The sequence below is a fragment of the Podarcis vaucheri genome (assembly GCF_965113315.1).
Source record: "Podarcis vaucheri genome assembly, chromosome: 2".
NCBI lineage: Eukaryota > Metazoa > Chordata > Lepidosauria > Squamata > Lacertidae > Podarcis > Podarcis vaucheri.
Genome location: NC_138760.1, coordinates 35,110,213 through 35,129,946, shown reverse-complemented (window position 1 = coordinate 35,129,946; position 19,734 = coordinate 35,110,213). Strand labels below are relative to the sequence as shown.

At 48.1% G+C, this 19,734-nt stretch overlaps 1 protein-coding gene across 4 annotated transcripts in view; it reads right to left on the bottom strand.

The window, feature by feature from the left end:
* Window positions 1-2,387: 2,387 nt before the first annotated feature.
* CYTH1 (cytohesin 1) overlaps window positions 2,388-19,734 on the bottom strand; it is a 57,507-nt gene continuing 40,160 nt past the window's right edge. For 3 of the 4 annotated variants that reach the window (XM_082213298.1, XM_082213299.1, XM_082213300.1), the window contains exons 4-13: window positions 18,887-18,953; window positions 18,058-18,176; window positions 16,810-16,890; window positions 16,450-16,562; window positions 15,650-15,798; window positions 15,175-15,287; window positions 7,497-7,575; window positions 6,100-6,171; window positions 5,002-5,156; window positions 2,388-4,210 (exon numbers count right to left, since the gene is read on the bottom strand). In XM_082213298.1, coding sequence (XP_082069424.1) covers window positions 4,132-4,210; window positions 5,002-5,156; window positions 6,100-6,171; window positions 7,497-7,575; window positions 15,175-15,287; window positions 15,650-15,798; window positions 16,450-16,562; window positions 16,810-16,890; window positions 18,058-18,176; window positions 18,887-18,953 — 1,027 coding nt within the window. In that variant the 3' untranslated portion in view covers window positions 2,388-4,131. The remainder of the gene's footprint in view (window positions 4,211-5,001; window positions 5,157-6,099; window positions 6,172-7,496; window positions 7,576-15,174; window positions 15,288-15,649; window positions 15,799-16,449; window positions 16,563-16,809; window positions 16,891-18,057; window positions 18,177-18,886; window positions 18,954-19,734) is intronic. The other variant, XM_082213297.1, reaches the window with a different exon arrangement.

Genomic DNA, 19,734 nt, shown 5'->3' with positions numbered 1-19,734 from the left:
GACTCATTCTACAGTATTTTCAGAAGCAACAGTGATGCCATGGATGTCGGCCTAAAGCATGGCTTAGCTTGGAAGCAAACTCCCAGTATTCTTAAGGGGGCACTGCAAAAGGAGGGGACAAGTTATTAAGGCACCCTTAAAGTCTTCTCTGGCTGAAATAAATTATCTGGGACAGAGGGTTCCTGGGTTCCTTTGATCTGCACCTCCCCATGACCCCAAAGCATCCACCCTTCCTCCTTACTCCCCTAAAAGCTGAAATAGCAGCATTGGAAGATGCCCTCCCCATACTACAGTGCCAGAAGGCCCAAGCACCACTGCTCTTTCAGTCCTGATGTGGTACTGAGAGCATCTAGAAAGAGCACTTCCTCCACTTACTGCTACTACTGCCATAAAAGGAAATGAGGAGAATCCTCTTTCCCGCTCATAGAGGCCAGGCAGGGACCACATATTAGGCAAGGTGAACCCCCACCCCTTGCTTTGGATATCAGAGAAAGGGGTGGAAGATCATGAGAAGCATGAGCATTGCTAACATATTCATCCCACCTATGACTTAATCAAACCAGTTACAGATAGGTAGCCGTGTTGGTCTGCCATAGTCAAAACAAAAAAATTCCTTCCAGTAGCACCTTAAAGACCAACTAGGTTAGTTCTTGGTATGAGTTTTCGTGTGCATGCACACTTCTTCAGATACACACTGGAGGTGAACACCCAAGTTTATCTGAAGAAGTGTGCATGCACACGAAAGCTCATACCAAGAACTAACTTAGTTGGTCTTTAAGGTGCTACTGGAAGGAATTTTTTTGTTTTAATCAAACCAGGTTACCCACTACCACCACAGATAGCACATTGATTCTTATTTACATTTTGTGGGCACTGAAAACCATTTTGCAAAGCTGCTATAAACTTACATTCCTTAAGAAAAACAGCCTAGAGTGTTAAGAGATTATTTAAGGTAAGGTAATTTCTGCAGATAAGCATTCCTTTTCCCCTACAAACCCAAATGTGATACCTTGGTGCCATCTGCTGGTTGCTGCTCAGGCTGCATGAGTTTGAAAAGTTGAACCAATTTTAGCAAGAGCGGGATCTTTAAAAGAAATATAGTGGACCCGAGCAGAATTTTGAAGTTCTTACTAAGAACCCATGCAGGAAATGAGCTAAAGTTCAACCCCACTTGCCCCATTATCAGGAAGAGCTGTGGTGATCAAGAAAGTCTGCATGAGATACACCACCTTTGTTCTGCTAATGTGTATTTTGAATGCAATTGTCTGACTGATTAATTCACTTTTGTAGAATCTGAGACACACTGGAGGTGAACACCCAAGTGTTGCTGGATGTTATTTAGACAAAGCAATTGTTGCCTATTTTTGGAGGTAATCCTGTTATTCTGTAAGTATACAGTGCTACTAAGATTTTAAAGCTTTATAATAGATAGAGGTCAACTGGCATGTAAACCCCATCTAGGCACATCCCCTGAGACAGCTTTTAAAATCCAGAATCTGATGAAACAAAAACTGATTTTGCAAAGCCATGCAGGGGAAAGGCATAGACATAACACTATCTTAACATTATGCTGGTTTGTGACGAGGTGGGTTCAGTGTAGGCATGCTTACGTTTTACCCACAAGTGGGTGGCTCTTGCTGTTCCCCAAACATAACAACTTGCAGGTTCCACAGCTTGTGTACACTACTGTACTGTGGAGATGCAAACCCAAATCATCCACAGACTAGGGGCCCCACTGTAGCCTGCTGTCTTATCCCAAATCTACCAGGGTCTTCTCTAAGCCCCTCTCAAAAAACAACACCCTGGGCAGTATCCAGTTAAATAATTGTACCTGTGCAAGGATTTCTGCTAGCACAGTGGGACTTCCACTTCCCTCTCCCCGCCCCCAAACACACAATCCCCAAGCTCTGCTCCAGAGGGTTAGGAGATTTTCCAGAACATGTTTGGGGAAAGAACTTTTTGTTGAGCAAGGATAATTTGTTGCCCTGTTTGCCTTAGTGCGAGCTTGAATACAACCCACTGTAACCTCATTTCCTAATGTACGCTTTATAACCTCTTTGCATCTGGCTACTGATAGCAGCTAGCTATCAGTAACCAATGTCAATGCTGGGAAGCCAGATGAATGCTTTACATTCTGGTCCCTTAACTTAAACCAATCTTACCAGCAGCTTCCCCTGGCAGATAAAGAAAAATTAAAGCTGGGGAGGGAAGCCACAATGAAACCCTTTCTCAGTATGGCTACAGAAATGTCCTCAATCTCACAGATCTAAATAGACTGGCCCAAGGCCCCTGAATTGCTTGATGTAATGCTACTAACCTCAAATAGGAAAACCACAAAAATGTAGATCACAGAGACAGAGGCAGCCAAAGAAGGGCATAGAGCCAAGTGTGAGATCAACATTTATTTGCTGCAGTTGCTCTGTGCTAGTTCACAAGGTTGTGGCAACAAAAACCCAACAATGGGGTGGAAAAGGATTCAACACAAAAAAACTGTAACCAAACTTTTTGACCAGGAGTAACTTCCACCTTCCTCCCACAACCCCCTTGCTTCCCGCCCCCCCCTTGTGCCACAGCAATTTTTTTAGAATTCTGCTATGTTTCACAGAAAACAATCCTCTTATTTAAAAACAAATACAAAATAATCTAAAAGGAGAAAAATCTATACAGAGAGTATGTACATCTCCGATAAATAGATTAATACTGAGCTGGGGAAAACTGGAGCTTTTCCAAGGCGCATAATGAAATCAACAGTCGGGGGAAACCGTCTTCTTACGGCCTACCCCAGCTCAGTGCTCCAGGCATAAGCCATCATCTCATACCCCACCCACCTTGGGCTTCCAATGGTTCCCCAGCAACCAATCATCTGCTTGTGCTTCAGAGCCAAGAAGTGCCCCCACTGTCCAGGACAGCCTTCATCCCAATCCATCCACTCCCTCTACTGAAAAGTGCAACTGTAAGAAGATAGCCTATGTCAAAGAATCCAGAGCCAGCCTGTTTCAGCTTCTTTCTTCAGGGTAGCAGGGAATGGTGCAGGTCTTTTCTCTTCAGCTCTGTCTGCTCCCGATTGCAATGTTAAACAAACAAACAAAAAACGGAGGAAGCTCTGGCTGCAGGGATAAATTTTTGTGCCCAGTTGCTGGGTGAGAGGGTTTCCCAGCAGTCACTGGCAAAGGGGTGAAAAGCCTCCCTGTAAAGCATCCATGAGGGTTACGCTACCTGCCCACCCACAACCACATGCATGCTGCTAGCTCACAAGAGCACCGCCTTCTCATCTGGGCAAGGTTGCTTGAGTGAGCCCTCTGCTGGCCTCATTCCTGCTTCACATACGAGGCAGCCTAAGTCAGTGCCCTCTAGAACGAGGGCAGGGGAAATCCTGGAGGTGGCAGCCTTGCTATTCATCATGCCAGCTGTTGGGACTGACATTCTTGGTTGCTTATTAATCAACGTGGTTAATAAAACTCCTTGCGACAGAGAACCCTGGAAATTAAACATGAAAGAGCATACAGCTCAACTGCTTTGGGGGAAAGCCGCCATTGGGCTTGCCTGTCCAAAGAACAGGGAGCAACATGGCGATGCAGAGGGCCACAGGGATCTCTCTGCTTCACTGCTAGAGAGCCATGCCCCCAACCTCTGCTGCAGACTGATCTGTGCCTTTGGCAGTTTGTGGTCCATTCCTGATTCAGGGTCTCGGAGAGTATTAGGCCTAAAGCCTGGTACAGCAGACACTTCTCGCTGGCAGCTTGAATAGGTCTGCCTCACCATCGGCACAGGCAAGGAACCAGTCAGCCACGGTAGCAGAAAAGACCCCAACAATTCTTCTCTTCCTGCCACTTGGGCTACCAGTGACGTGGTTTGGCTTCAAGCTGCCCAGCTGAGGGGCTGGCAGGGAGATGGCATTCTTGCAAATTAAATAAGTCAGTGAGAGCTGGTGGTTGCCATCAACATAGCCTACCCCCCGCAACTCTTCCTGCCCCCAAACCAGAAAAGAATAGCAAAAGCTGAAGCTAGTCCCCCCCTCGGGGTCATAATGCAGAGCAGGCGGGTCTGTGTCGTCTCGCTCCTCTTCCTCTCTGCCAGGAGACGGAGAGGCAACAGCTGCCAATGTCACTGCTACTCAACAAAGCCATGTGGCTAATGTCTCTTGGTGGAGGAGACCTTCTTCTTGCGTGCAGCAAGCATCTCGTAGAATGGATCCCGGCTAATTGCAGCTCTGAAGAGAGACAAGTGGGAGTGGGGGGGGGGGAGAGAGTAAAAAAAACCCACAAAGTGTTAAGGGAAATCCCCAACTGATTGGAGATGCCACCTAGCACATAATTATAGGATCAGTCCACCCCCTTAGCGACTGTTTCTGGAAGGAAGCATTATTTAGCTTGAAGAGGGAGCAGGAAGATCAGGGGGACTGCGCTTCATTAAGGGCTGCCCTATTTCCCCCTCATAACCCACAACCCACTGGCAAATCTCAACCAGGGAGCTATAGAGAGGCCCCATTCTCAGCTGCTTACATCTCCTCCCCAAAATTCCAGGTGCCCACCTAACCACAGAGTTGCGCCCCCCCCCCACAGTGAGGAAATCTAGAGGAATTGGAAATAATTCTTTTCATGGGAGGGGCGTTTACAGCTACTCCACCCTTTGCCCATGTAAGCCTTATAAGAAGCTGCTGCAGGAGAAGGACTGTGAGCTACATCATGGGAGGCATATTTCTAGGGCTAAGGCTGAAACTGAAGCTCCCTTGTTAATTTGAGCTATTGGATGCTACATTTTAAAGTAATCTTTGTTATATTTATAAGCGCTGAAATGTGTTTTTTGAGGTTTGTTATTATGAAATTGTTTTGTAGTATTTGTTTGAAATGCATCTTTGTTTCTTTGTCGTAAGCCAATTTGAGCATTTGTGTGTGTGTGCAGAAAAGCAACATACAAATGAATGAATGAATGAATGAATGAATGACACATTGCTCAAGCAAACTACCCAGATCCCTTCACATCATTCCTGCCCCTCCTCACTTGATGCATTTCATCCACTCTTCCTTCTCCTCTGGGGTGGGTGCAGAGATGCGGTAGACAGTGTGGTTCCCTTCCACCACACGCCCGTCTGCCTCAGTCTTGCAAGCCTTGATCACCTGGTCCTTGTTGTCAGGGATATACAGCTCGAAGCAGTTCTGCAAGAAGAGAAGGATAAACAGAACTGATTTGTGGCCAACACCAGCTCAAACTTTCTGCATATTCCAGGGATTTCCCAGACATCCTTCAAGAGCAGGAAGTACAGGATTTTCGACAGCAAGTAACCAATTCTCTGGTATGACTTCCTGACAGCAATGCAACACTCTGGGAAGGCAACTCTCATCAAGGGCCTACAATTCCACTAGCTGGGTCAGCATTCCTGGCCCACTGCAGCTATCACCAGAACGACTTGATAGAAATCACTGGCAAGCTGTCTGAGGATCAGACGTAATTATGAATAAGCCTTTTACCCACACATGCAGCCCCACTGCTCCTCAAGAAAGCACACTAGAAATATCACTGATTAACCACAGTTTCCCCATTTCATCCAAACAAGGAAACTATGGGTGAAGACTTTTTGGTTGGATTGATCACAAAGCAGAGGAAGGAGCGAACTAGCTGTGAACAGGAATGGGGCTTTATCCTTATCTTGGCTATTTAAGCTCTCATAGCATTATCCAAGTGTAGTCACTAACAGCTCAGATGCGACAGGGTCCTTCAACACCTTGGAGACCTCCAAAAGACAGTGCATATTCTGCACTGCAGAAGCACAGAAAATAGTACTTTGTGTGCAGGTTTAAAATCATCTTGCAAACATCTCAAGCATTTTGCTCTTAGGGCAGAAAAGTTGAGTCAAGTCTCAAAAGCCTGACTTATCCCTGCGCAGGATTTTTCTGTAGCCAGCTGGGTGTCCTTGCATAGCTTTGCCTCTTCCCCCATGGCAGAATCAACTCTACAAAAGTGGGCAAGCTTAGTTAATGATTTGCATAATTCAGTTTTTTCTTGGTACCATCCTTTTCTTTCTTTTTACGTGCACACAGCATCTGCAGCCTGGGCTCCCACCCAGTTAGGAAGTGCTCTCCAGCACTGGCATTTACTCACGGGCTTCTTGGAATCTTCAACCTCACGGATACTCAGATTCTCCAAGGGAATGATGCCTCGTGGCTCCTTGTCCTGCAAGACGACAATTTGTTAATTCAGACACATCCAGGCTGGTTCATTCTGACAAAATATTACAGGTTCTTCCATCCCAACTTTGAACAGGAAGAACACTGCTCTCAGACAGATTCATCCTTAATGCTCATTTGAAAGGAGTAGCCTACTGTTGCAAACACAACCATGGCATCTGACAGACTTAACAGCTTTATTAGGGCATTCGCTTTCATGGGTCCACAACAGAATGCGCTGTACCCAATATACATCCTTGAGATGTCTGATTTGACCACAGTGGCACATGCCTCAGTTGCATCCCGTTTCGATTACTATAACACACTCTACATGGGGCTACCTTTGAAAAGTGTCCAGAAGCTTCATCTGGCTCAAAGAGCTGCAGCCAGGTTGTAGACTGGGGCTGATTGAGAGCCCCTTGTTACAACAGCTCTACTGGCTACCAGTCTGTTTCTAGGCACAATTCAGAGTGCTGGTTATATATCCTATAAAGCCCAATACAGTTTGGGTCCTAGCTATCTGAAAGACTGCAATCCCTCATACAAACCTGCCCAGGATCTGAGATCTTTGGGGGAGGCCCTTCTCTCAGTCCCACCACCCTCACAGGCACCTTTGGGATGTGGGAGAGGGCCTTGTGGTGGCTGCTCTCGGACTCTGAAACTCCTTCCCTAGAGAAGTTTGACTGGCTCCTTCCTTGCTGTCCTTCCGCCAGCAGCTGAAGACTTTCTTGTTACAACAGGCTTTGGGCAACTGACTTGCTTTTAATGAAAGGGCTGGTGCCATACTTTTTTCAACGTATCTGTACCTTTCTAATAATATATAGTTAGTTTAGATAGTTTTAAAACTATAAAGGTTTGTTTAAATAACTGCTTTTTAATAAGTAATAGTTTTTCTTCCTGTGTTTTTAGCTGTAATGTGTAAGCCACCTTGAATCCTTGTCAGGGGAGAAAGGTGGTATGTGTGTGTATATATTAAATAATTAAAGCCAAGTCTGCAGTACCTCTACACCAGGCTTCCTCAACCTCGGCCCTCCAGATGTTTTTGGCCTACAACTCCCATGATCCCTAGCTAGCAGGACCAGTGGTCAGGGATGATGGGAATTGTAGTCTCAAAAACACCTGGAAGACCAAGGTTGAGGAAGCCTGCTCTACACCATTCCCACACCAACAGTAAGAGCTCAGCTATGCAGTTGACTCCAGATAACCCATGCCCTGGGCTCTTACATGAGCCTAAGACTACATACCATAGTCCATCTTTCAAAACTGCACATTAGCAATCCCGTCATGGGATCACGTCCGTGGACACTTACGAGAGCACCCTGTGCCACTCACCGTGGTGTATTCAAAGTAGTAAAGGCAGTTGTCCGTCAAGATGAACCAGCGCCGTTTCCACGTCTTCACCCGGCCACCTGCGCAGAGAAGAAGCAAGCTTGACAATGCATGCCCAGGCCGAAAGGAGAGTGCTGGGCACAAGAGCAGCTAAGGCAAAGGCAGAGCTAAGAGCCTACAGGCACAAGTAGGCGGTGTAAGAGAGCGAGTGGCGTCAGCAGTGCAAGCAGAGCCAGAGCCAGCCGCACACCACAGCAGCAGCAGCAGCCAGTGGCTACATGGCGAGCATAGCAGCTGAAGGGGGCAGGCGGAAGGCAGAGGTGGTGGTCATCAAGAGAAGTGCCCTGCTGCATATACTATGGAGCAGACATGGATCTGCTGACATGCTGGGGAAGGAAGAGGCATCAGTGTCCTGCTAGTGCTGGGATCTACTTAGGCTCTTTATGGACAAAGCTCATAGCTTAGTCAGAGTCTGAGCTCCATGGGATTCTGTTTGCCCTGTTTGCATCCTGCCTCATAGCCAGCTCCAACTAATTTAAAAAGAAAGACGCACCAAGAGTCTTCCCAACAGACAACCCATGGCTACACAGTCTTTTTCAGCTGTGGGTTCTTGTCCCTGAGACTTGCCTGCCCGGATACATACAGTTCCAGGCACGAACAGCAGCTTCAGGATTAAAAAGGGATGAGTACTGAAACTACAGGAATCAGCTATTCCCTTTCCTGCCTCAGTGTGGCTTTTAAGTTGGGCCTCCAGAGCTCCACCCAAAAGGTGGGGTGGGGGTGGGGCCTGAAATACAAACATGACCTGAAAGTCTTTTCTGTATAAGCCCATCTCAGAATAAAAGTTCTATGGAATCCCGCTCTGGTGACTTTTAGTCAGGGTGAGGTGAGAGGGAGGGGATTGGCTTAGAACTGGCACCCATTCAGAAAGATGCCCCCACCCACCATCCCATCAGTAAACACAGGAGACTCCAGTGGCCCTTGCCAAATTGACACTGAAACTCAAGTGTCCAGGATCCAAATCCAGGGTCTTGGGAAAAGTTTTTGCACAAGCCATCACCAAAATAATAATAATAAAAAGAATCCATACCAGACAGCTCAGATCCTGAGAGACCTTGCGACCGCCAGTCAATACAGCAGGGGTCGTTTTGAACACCAAGAGACCCCCAGGATCACCTCCAGCAAAAGCCACCTTGCACCTCACTTGCGAAAACAACAGAATGCTATAGCTGCAGGCCCTCCTTGCTTGGCCTCGCCAGCCAGAGGCTGCAAACAACAGCACGTCCAAGAGAGGTGGGGAATACAGACAGGGAGGCAAAGATGGAAAGATCTCAGTGGTGGAGAGGGCAACAACTTTGGGTATTTTCTGTCAGCATTGGCTGCTCTCTCAAGCCCACGGCAGTGGAGATGAACCAACAAGATTTAAAAGGTGCAGAACACTAGAGACCCCTCCGAAGGAGGCCCTGACAGCCACAGACCAGCACATACAACAATGAGACCTCATTCAGCTACACAAGAAGGGAAAGAAAAGGGGAAAAAAAGACAAAACAAGCCAACTGCTCCAGATAGTGCCTGCCACAGTCCCCAGGGAACACAGAAAACCCCACCTGTTGGGAGCCCCTGGCATCATGGGGTGGCCCACTGCACCACCACTGCCAACCTTCTCAGAAGAGCCACTGCAGAGATCCTCACTCTCTGGTGGTGGGCACACACCTTTTACGAGGAATGCCAGGAATCTTAAGGCCCTTCTCAGCCCCAAACACTGGAGAACTGCTGCCGGTCAAGAGTAGACCAGGGTGAGGAAACAGAGGCCCATGAGATTGGCCTCATGGGACAAGTTCGACAGGTGGACCGGGCTACTGATCCACCCATCACACGATGCCACATGGCAGACAGGCATTGCTTTGCAAGCCTTCATGTCACTCCCCTTCAAACCCTACGTCGGGGGTTTACAATAAGAAGATGGGGAGACTTTCAGAGGCAAGTGCTTTAGCACAGTCTTAGGGCTGAAAAGTGCAAATGGAAGCAGCTTCCACTCCCCCCCCCACCTTGAAAGGAGGATCCACTCACTAGAAAGAAAGGTGTGTTTTGCAAGGAAAGCCAGTGGAGGGGGACTTCACCAGCACTCTGCCTTTGCTTGCAAAACACTACTTTCTGCTTGCCTTGACTATACACACCTGTTCCCAGCAGAAAGATTTAGACTTCACTCTTCAGCTGACCAGGATTTGTGGGGAAAGGCCTTGCGGGCCGAGATTAGCCCATGTGCTGGAGATTCCCCACCTTTAGAGTAAACAATACTGGGCTGTATGGACCAATGGTTTGACCTGGTGTTAGGCAGGTTGCTACCATCCTATTGGAAGAGTACACAGTGAAACATCGCTAGGGAGCACTAGACAAAAGATGCTTTTTAGTGTGTGCAAGTTCCAAACAGGTTGTGTTAAGGGTCTGAGGCAAAAACCCAAGTTGGAATTTCACTCACACAGTTGTTTTCATGCTAGAACAGCTTCTGAGGTACAACAGCCTTGTGAACAAAGCGGGGGGCGGGCGGTGTCATTACCCCACACACCCTGTTAAGGAGCCCCCAAGCGAAGCTGCTAATAAGGGATAACCAGCTAGAATTACCTAAAGTATTTTCCCCTTAAAGGTAAAGGTAAAGGTACCCCTGCCCGAACGGGCCAGTCTTGACAGACTCTGGGGTTTGTGCGCCCATCTCACTCAAGAGGCCGGGGGCCAGCGCTGTCCGGAGACACTTCCGGGTCACGTGGCCAGCGTGACAAAGCTGCATCTGGCGAGCCAGCGCAGCACACGGAAACGCCGTTTACCTTCCCGCCAGTAAGCGGTCCCTATTTATCTACTTGCACCCGGGGGTGCTTTCGAACTGCTAGGTTGGCAGGCGCTGGGACCGAGCAGCGGGAGCGCACCCCGCCGCGGGGATTCGAACTGCCGACCTTTCGATCGGCAAGCCCTAGGCGCTGAGGCTTTAACCCACAGCGCCACCCGCGTCCCAATTTTCCCCTTAGGACGAGTATAAATAAGCTCATGAGACCAGGATATTAATCAGTGGTTTCTAGCCATGGTTGCTGTTCAATGAGTGTGTCCCATCTGCTATAAGCCAAGTCCACAAAGTTTTGAAATCTTTCAAGCCGGCTACCAAATGTTCAAGAAGCAACGTTGTTTGAGAGGTTTTCCAATTTGCTGTCAGTTTTAAGAAGCTGATAGACCCTGCCCATTCATTATGCAGCTTTTCCTCCTCCGCCACGACATGGCATTAAATTTAGAAGCCAGGAATATACAATATATACTTTGGATATATATTTTAGCGGTCTGGAGACTTCTAGAGAAAGAAGCCACAAGAATTTCTGCTGATTCTTTGTTTTAAGTTATTCTGGTTGCCAAGAAACTCTTTAAAAAGCTAACTGCAATTTAGGCTAATACTTCTGGCATAGCTCAGTTGGTAGAGGAAGAGACTCTTAATCTCAGAGTTGTGGGTTTGAGCCGCACATTGAGCAAAACATTCCTGCATTGCAGGGGGTTAGACTGGATGACCCTGGCGATCCCTTCCAACTCTACAAGTCTGTGATTCTATCACATTAAACAAATTCACATTCTCCCTTCGTTTATGATAGTGCAAGTCGATGTTCTCCAGAGGATGGCACAGAAGACTCATCAGCCATGGCACAGAAGACTCATCAGCTGCCTGCGAATTCTTAGGGCCCCTCAGGACAAATGTCCTACGTTAATAACCAGGCTTCTGCAGTTCTAAACTTTATCTCTTGGTTTGGGAATTATTTTAAATGAAAAGAGGTTGAGAAATCTTTAATAGAAATGTACTGAGATATTCTCTCCATGAAAGGAATGCGGCTTTCTCTTAATACTAGCTTTGCCCTTTTCCAGCTTAATAGGAAGGGGGGAAACCCAAGGTGAAGAGCTTTCAGCGGGGCATAGAAAGTTCTGTGGGTATGTTAGGAGGCAGGGGGTGGGGCTTGTCATGTGACCTGCAGTAATATAATGGGGTAAGTGCAGGTAGCACCAGCGCAGACATGCATGAACACCCCACCACCCTGAACAGCTATGCCTGCTGGGATAAAGAACCGCCGTTTGCCAGCTGCTTGCTGCAGGGCTGGTAATAAGGCATCGCCAATGCCTGGATGGTTTCATGATAGCAGCTGCAGACTCGCTGTGGCTGCACTGCTGGGCCTTCTGGAACAGGAAGCAGCCAGTCTTAAGCAGCGCACGCAGAGTTTCTTGGCAATCGCAGGCCAGGCTCAGTGGCTATGCACCTTCTCAGGCCAGATTCACAGTGTCAGTTCCCAGAAAGATGTGGCCGCGCTGCCATTTTCAAGCAAAGGCGCCATACTGCACAGCAACGTCCATGTTGTGAGGAGCTGCCTCTTCTTGAGGGGTATAGTGACCTCCCTGCCCCCTGCCTCTTTGGGGCAGACAAAAGGCTGGTTCTTCACCGTTGCATCCTACAATGTGGTTCTGACTCCTAAAAATCCAGGGTACTGACAAGGCTGGGGGAAGAGATACTGCCAGGCTCAGACCTGGCCCTGTTGAGAAGCTTCTTTGGGGCAAATTTTTGAGGGGTGGGCCAAACAGGACATGGAAACTCCGCCTTCCCGTCACCCCCCCCAAACCCACTCACCACCCCACCTGTCCCCCAGTTCCCCATGGACTGTGCAGCCAGTTAGCAACGGTGGCAATAGCAGCGATAAGACTAGTAATAATCACCAGCAATTTAAAAGAACGAAAGAACAGAAAAATAAAGAAGCATGGCAGCACACCCCTGGCCCCAGCGAAGCTAGCGAGGGGATATGGGGGTACGTACCTCCTGGAGTTTGGAGGGCAGGGAAAGGCAGTGCCAAAATCATGGAAACATACAAAATGAGGGAGAAAAGAAAATTAAAAAACAAAGGACTTTATCAAATCTGCCCTTCGCGCACACCCCAGTTGCTGCTAGCAGGGGGCGCTGCCCAAGCTAATGAAAGGCGTTGAGCATTAGGGGAAAGAGGGTTGGCAGAAGGGTTTCCCCCAAAACCAGGCCCACGTTTCTCCTGTTGTGGTGCAGGTTTCCCTCTCCGCTAGAATACCAAGAAGGAGAGTGCCCACCTCGAGGTCAACATGGTGCCAAAGCCAAGGACACAAAAGCCCCAGCAACTCCTGGCAGAAAAAAAAATATAGGTACGTCCTTGTTGCTAGCTTAGGAAATCCTGGCAGCGTCAGGAATTTGCTTGCTACAGAAATGGCTCCCTAGTCCCAGAATTAGCGATTTTAGTGCCAGGGCTGGTGACAGCTGTTAAAGTGGCCTGCAGCCCAGACTCCTCCACGTGGGGGTGGCATGCATCATTTGCAGGCGGAAGCAATCAGCAATTTGCTGCTGGGATTCAGCTGGAAGACAGCCAAGGCCCCTGCCCCCAAAATCGTGTACACACGAGGAATCGCCTCTGGTGATTACCAACGCAGTTTGGCGCATTCACGGGCCAAATTAATCTCACTCTCCAAGGATTTTAGGCATGTCTTTGTTTTCTGTCGCCACCCTGCGGCACTGTATCCCAGAATAAAGCTCTACCAAGTCCTGGGCATTCAGTGGAAGGGTAAAACCACAGGATGCTGTCTGAGTGATTGCTCCTAACTCAGCAGATTTAGCATTTTGTGATAAAGTCAGCAACATGGTCCCGCAGGGATCAAGGGGACTTCCTTCCCATGTAATGGGGGACAGGGACAGGTAGTATTGGGAACCAGGGGGCCTAAATTTGAATATAGCTGCAGTCTAGAATTCCCAATTCAAACATCCCCGTTCAGGCAGAAAAGCTCACCTATCTGCGAAGAAAAGGATTCAGGCCAGTTCTTTCTATTGCCTCTGAGAAAGCTAGCCACAGGAGAAATTCCCAAAGTTGGAAAAGGCCATGCTGAACTGAGTTCTCATTGCAATGTCTGCACTCTTTGCATTAGTACCTGCAGTTTTTTAGTCACAATTTTTAAAATCCGGCGTTAAAAACAAACAAACCCACCCACCCCACCTTTGCACCTGACAGATACACACACCAACATAGATCTGGTGAATGCTTCCTGAACTGAGACACAAGAGGGCTGGAGTTTGAAACAAATAGAAAAGGGGATTTGATCATCAGATTCAATCAAGGCTTATTTAACTATAAGCCGGCTATGGTGTGTGTTATCCTGTGTTTATCGATTTTGATAGCCCGTTGCCTTGGCTATAGCATGATCATTGTCTTTCCTGTGTCTTCATTTGTTCATCCATTGGGTGGATCTGGAGTTAGGGAAGAAAATTGTGGAGTTTTTGCCAGAAAACATCCTTCCCAGTCCGAAATGAAACTATCTCTTAGGCCTCCTCTTCTGGCTGAACTTCAGGATCACGTATCTTTTCTAAACATACTTAACAAAGAATGGAAACTTCACAGCTAACAAAATTTATGTTTTGCTACAATCACAACTGTAATATACAACTGTGTTTTCAAGCAACCATATATTTGCTGCTTACTTGCAGGTCTAAAATTGTAAACTGTAAAATATTCTCAAGTTATATCCGTGTCCGTAATGGTGCACCTAGCAGCCTGTCCTGAAATCTGCTTTGTGAGCAAGCCTCATTTCTGTCTCCACTGCCGTGCAATGCAACCTCTTATTTTAAAATAATTAAAACGTTTGTTCTAAATAACAATATCTATCAATCCTTTGTCATTTTGTTGCATGGGCTTTGGTTGAAAGGAAAAGGGTACGATTTAGAAGGCGTGTCGTTCAGACTCAGCACTGAGTCTCAGCTCAGACATCATTCCCCAGGAATATCTCGAGTGTGTGCATCCTCCCTCAATCCCTTGGAATCAAAAGCATCTGTTTCCATTTTATTTCATAAAATGCTCCAAGCAAAAAGAGGATGGTTACACATTCAAACATAGATGAATAATTCCATTAGCCATATTTCATTAAAGATTCAGTGATTGCAAATTTGAATATTCAGAGGATTTGTGCTTTCAAATTTGATTTGCAGATTCCAAGAGATTTAAACAGCCCTAAAGGTGGTGGGGAGAGAAATCGGAGAAACAAACCAGCCAGGGAGCTGCTCCAGCCATAACCTGGCAAGACAACTGAAACATTCTGAGTGAGCAGGAGAAAGATGGTCAAGGGCTGCGCAGGGAAAGGCTGGTGGGCTGGTGGATGCCTTGCAGGTGCCATGCATGCACTGCCGGTGCGCATACAGCGGGGATGTGGGAGGTGATGCCAGAGACTAGCCTCCAATGTCAGGTGAGAAGCACAGAACCACAGACAAGTCTTGGGCTAATGCTTGGAGCCAGGGAGAGAAAGCCCAAGTTTATCTGCTGTTCCTGGGGCCCATGAAACCAATGTGTCTTCCTCACTGTCATAAGCACCCCGAAACCAGTCGGCCGTGCCCAAGTTAAGAGAACCATTAGGGGACGCTGAGCACTGCAACCAAGACTGCCCTTGCTGAACATCCTGCTGAAGCATGGATGATTAGGAAAGCATCCTGAGTTCGGCAATGGGTATGTGTTGTGCTGGATTGTGGCCACCGAGCCCCATGCAAAAAATAAAAAACGAAGAAGTCACCAGACTGCAGCCGAGCTCCCTGCTCCCTGCAGCCTATGCCATGGCGACAGCCGCACTGCTCCGCATGGCTGAGGCCTTGCACCTTGCGCAGATGCACTCACCGAGCTTCAGAAGCCAGCCTTCACGGTCTGGGTTGAAGAAAGTGTGCGTCAGGTCATTGCCATCATCCTCGGGAATTTTGAAGGGCTCGTTTTTAATGCTCTCGTACAGATTCTGGTAGGAGGAAGAGAAACGCATTGGGGGCCTGTGCAAGTCCAACTCCTGCTTCCCAGGAGGAATAGCCAACCTGGGAAGGGACCAGCGTTTGCATGCAGAAGGTGCCGGGTGAAATCCTCCACATCTAACATGCAAAAAAGTAACGGGTAGCAGGCAATGTGAAAGATCTCTGCCCAAGGCCCAGGAGAGAGTCTCTGTCAACCAGATCAGATGCAACAGGACAATAGTGGGTTAGATGGACAAATACGACCAGGTACAAAGGCAGCTTCCAATATTCCAATGACCCGCCACCCCCATGTCCCTTATCGCAGTCCTGTGATTTCCAAACACTACTTCCACTCCCTTCCCACAAAGCTCACCCTAAGTAGCTCCTCGGGCAGGTCCCCGCCATCATTGATGCCACGATTCATGGCAATGAAGCGCTCCACGGTTGGCTTGTCCTTAACGTTGGGATTATGAAGACTGGTGTTGAGCATGATGATGGCAAACGAGAGCACATAACAGGTATCTGGGGTGGAGAAAGGTGTGAAGGATGGATCAAGCACAGAATGGGCTGCCCTTTGGCTCCATCCATTACCAAAGCACCAACTCAAGACAATTGGGTAGCCTAGGAAGTGTCATCCAGTCCCAGGATGCATGCTCTGTATTGGGTTGTTTGCTATCTTGGTGTGGGTGGGTGGCTGGACAGGGAGCCCTGCTGGATCAGACCAAAGGCCCGTCTAGTCCAGCATCCTATTCTCAGAGTGGTCAACCAAATGCCTGCAGAATGCCCACAAGCAAAGCACAAGCCCAAAATCCCCACTTGTGATTCCCAGGAACTACTTTTCAGAGGCATTCTGCCTCTGACAGTGGAAAGAGAACATGGTCACCACGGCTAGTAGCCACTGATAGTCTTATACCCGTGAACTGGGTCTTTCCAACCCATCCAAAGTTGGTGGCCATTTCTCCATCTTGTGAGAGCAAAATCCACACTTTTAACTATGGGACAGAACTTTGTGCGGCCCAATGGCCAGCCCTTCTCCACTCCCAAGCAACAAAGCCTGAAAATCTGGCAGTGGGAGCCAGAAGGCACCCAGCCGAGAACTCTCTGAGGATGCTCCAGGAAAAACTGCATCCCAAACCCTTACTGCCTGCAGAGTTCAGCAGAGTTTGTGCGTACCTGTTGACTGGAAGACACCGGGGTTGCATTGACAGTACCGTTGTGCAAAGGCTTCCATCATCCGATCAATCTTTTGTGCTTCGCCCGGCAACCGGAAGCTCCAAAGGAACTGCCTGCGGGGGAAACAAGCACATAGTCAGCTAAGCTGCCACAGAAGTAACATTCCTCGGTAGGAGGGCTGTGTGATGTGCCAGAGACTTCCAAGTCACATATTTCCCTCTGTGTGCGTGCACTGCAATCCACTGCTCTTTCCTAGGGAGCCCCATAACCCACGCATGTCCTCTTCTTGCCTTTTCCGTGCAGGAAAAGAGAAAAAGGACACACCTCTGATTCACTCACAAACCTCCTGCTGCCACTCACCGCAGTGCCTGGACAAGGTTGAGGTCTGTAAACTCATGCAGCTCCACGAATGAGTGCAACACCTGGATATTGAAATCATCTCTGTGAGGAGGCAAAAGAATAGGGGAACATGTGAGAGCGACCAAACTCACTTATCCCATACAGCTGCCAAACCCCCGCTGCTGCCAAGAACTGGGCTCTCCTCTTGCCCTGGCCTGGATCATAGGAAGCTGCCTTATCCCAGGTGGGACTCTCTCGCCGTCTAGTCCAATATTGTCTGTTCCAGTGGTTCCCACATTTCCCCACCCCAGCATGGACTACCCAATGGTCTGGGCAGACTGCTTAATGATTTTTCTGGCTGTTGCAATGTGCCATGCTAGACACGGTATGGTTTTTAATTGTATTTTATTACTCCTTTCATTTCTTATATATTGTATTTTATTGTGTCCACAGAATTAAATTGAAACACAATGTAAGAAATAGAGGAAGCAATAAGAATGCAATTATGAATGTTTGATGCTATGGAGTTGCCACCTCCCATCTTCAACTACAAATCCACAGACACACCTGGATGAAGTTTGTGGACCTCTGGTGGCCTATGCACCAGTTTGGGAACCCCTGGTCTGTTCTGACAGGCAGTCTTTCTCCAGGGAAAGACATGCAGAGAAGGTTCTCTGTCGTGACTTGCTACCCAATCCCCCGTCATTTTAATTGCTACCCGATCCTGGATCATTTTAACTGGAGATGCCAGGAATTGGACCTTCTGCATGCATGCAAAATATTCAGTGTTCAATCTGTCAATTCTGGGCCTTGAAGATGGCCTGGTGTCTATTCTTAAGAAGTTACCAGAAGTCTTCCAAGAAGCTTCAGAGCACAGGGAAGTTATTTCAAGGCTTTAGGTGTTATGCAATGCTGAAGTACCCAGTACTGGCCAGCTGCAGCAAGAATGATCCTGAAGTCCCACACAGTTTAAATATTCATAATTTCAGTTGGCATTCCTCAGCTGTCCCCCACAACTAGGTAAGGAAAGCTTGGGTCAGGTCACAGAAACCCTCCAATTAGCCAAGGATGCTACAAGGTCCTGACTATGAACTCCTGTTCCGCCAGTCCACATGGGAAACTCAAGACAATGGGGCACTGGCAAGAGATCTCTTGGGATCCCAAGTTCTTTTCCCATTTCTTGAATGCCCATGAGAGTTAGGAACCAAAGTCCATTATGGTAGTGGCTATAAAGGAAGACTAAGCCTCAAAGCTCCCTTCTCCTATTACCTTTCACCCAAGTAGTCGCCAATGGCTGTCTTGTTGAGCCCTTCCCCTTTGTAGAGGAACTGGGCAATGTCATCGCGGGTGTTCTTCAAGAGGTCGTTCTCTATCAGGAACTGGATTCCCTGCAAGCACAGAAAGAAGAGGGTGTCTCTCTGCATTTGCCCCTGCACAGGACACACAGGTTATAGGAACCCAAAATACCTCCAATAATGCACAGAATGCAGATAGTAGATTTGAAATGGTCAAGCTGTGTCTCATGCAAACCTTCTCAGTAGTGCCTGCAATAGCCCTAAACGTAGGCTATATTTGCAGGTGAGGGAGCCTGCGGTCAAGAAAATAGTGGCTTGCCTAAGACCATTTAATGGGTTTCGTGGCTGACATGAGATTTGCACCAGTGGCTTACTAGCCCACAACTAGGTCCACCTTCCCTAGGAGCACATGTGCCTGTTTGGGCATTTCTAGCCATTAGCCAGGATCAGTCACCCACAAGATCTGAGTATCCCAACACCATGCCAAGTCCACAAGTCATGTTCCGGTGAGCTCTGCTGCTAAGGAACATCGCCACCTTAGAGCTCTCCTTTAGGGTGGAACAGGGAAACAAGAGATCTTGGGCACTTGCTTCCCAAGAATTCCTGAACAGGAAGGAATTGCTCAAGAGCAGGACACACAAATAATGTTGTGGAAAGAGAGCAAGGGAGACAGTCAGACACACACACACACACAAGCAGAGTAACCACAGATGACAGTAGCCAGTTTGCCTGCAATGAGGGACCTTGTGGTGGTCCCTGAACGACACCTGTTGCCAGTTCCATAGTAAGGAAGTGTTTATTACCTTCTTAGGGTCCATGTTGAACTTCTTCCTGCCCATCGCCACCTGCTTGTTCCTCTGCATGGTTTTCCTAGAAGGCACAAAAGATTTGGGTTAGAGACACCCCCACCAAGGAGCAGCATGGGGCTGTGCCACTTCATCAATGCTCCACCTGCCTACATCTTAGTCATAGATATGAGGCAGGCTAGGAAATGAGGCACTTTCCATTCCCCTATCTGACAGGGTGCATCGAACATGCACAAACTCCTCCCCTACTAACGGCAAGCCTAAGTTTCTAAACACAAGGAAATACATTCTCTACCCCAAGAAATAATGAAGACCTCTCACCACCCCAGCTAAGTTTTGGTGGAACTTGGATGTCTTCCCAGCACTAAAATGGAGCCTACAGCAGGGAACTGGCATACCAGCAGACCGGTCTCTAGACCATATACTGTGGAAGAGAAGGAGGAGGCCTCCTGGGATGCCCTACATGACAAGGGCCTGGTGTCCGCAGGGATGGGCAAAGGAAGCCACACTGAGTGATTGAAAGAGACGTCACATGTCAGTTTCCATTGACAATTTGGGCCGCCTAATCTGTTGGTGACTCCATCTGCCTCAGTTCAGAGTTAACTGCCTGAGACAGGGAACCTGCTGCCAGATGGGGAAGCGAGACCAGTCCTAGAAGAGGGGTTTTTGGGGTGTGGGGGTGGAGGGGATGACTCTGGGCAAGACAAAACCTAGAGCCTTTAGCAGAACAGACCAGCCCAGAGATCCCTGGTGATATTCAAGGCAAAACAGCCTGGGAGCTTTTCGTTCCACATGGTTACTTAAAGTGACTGAACATTACAGCCAGCCAGAACACACACACACAC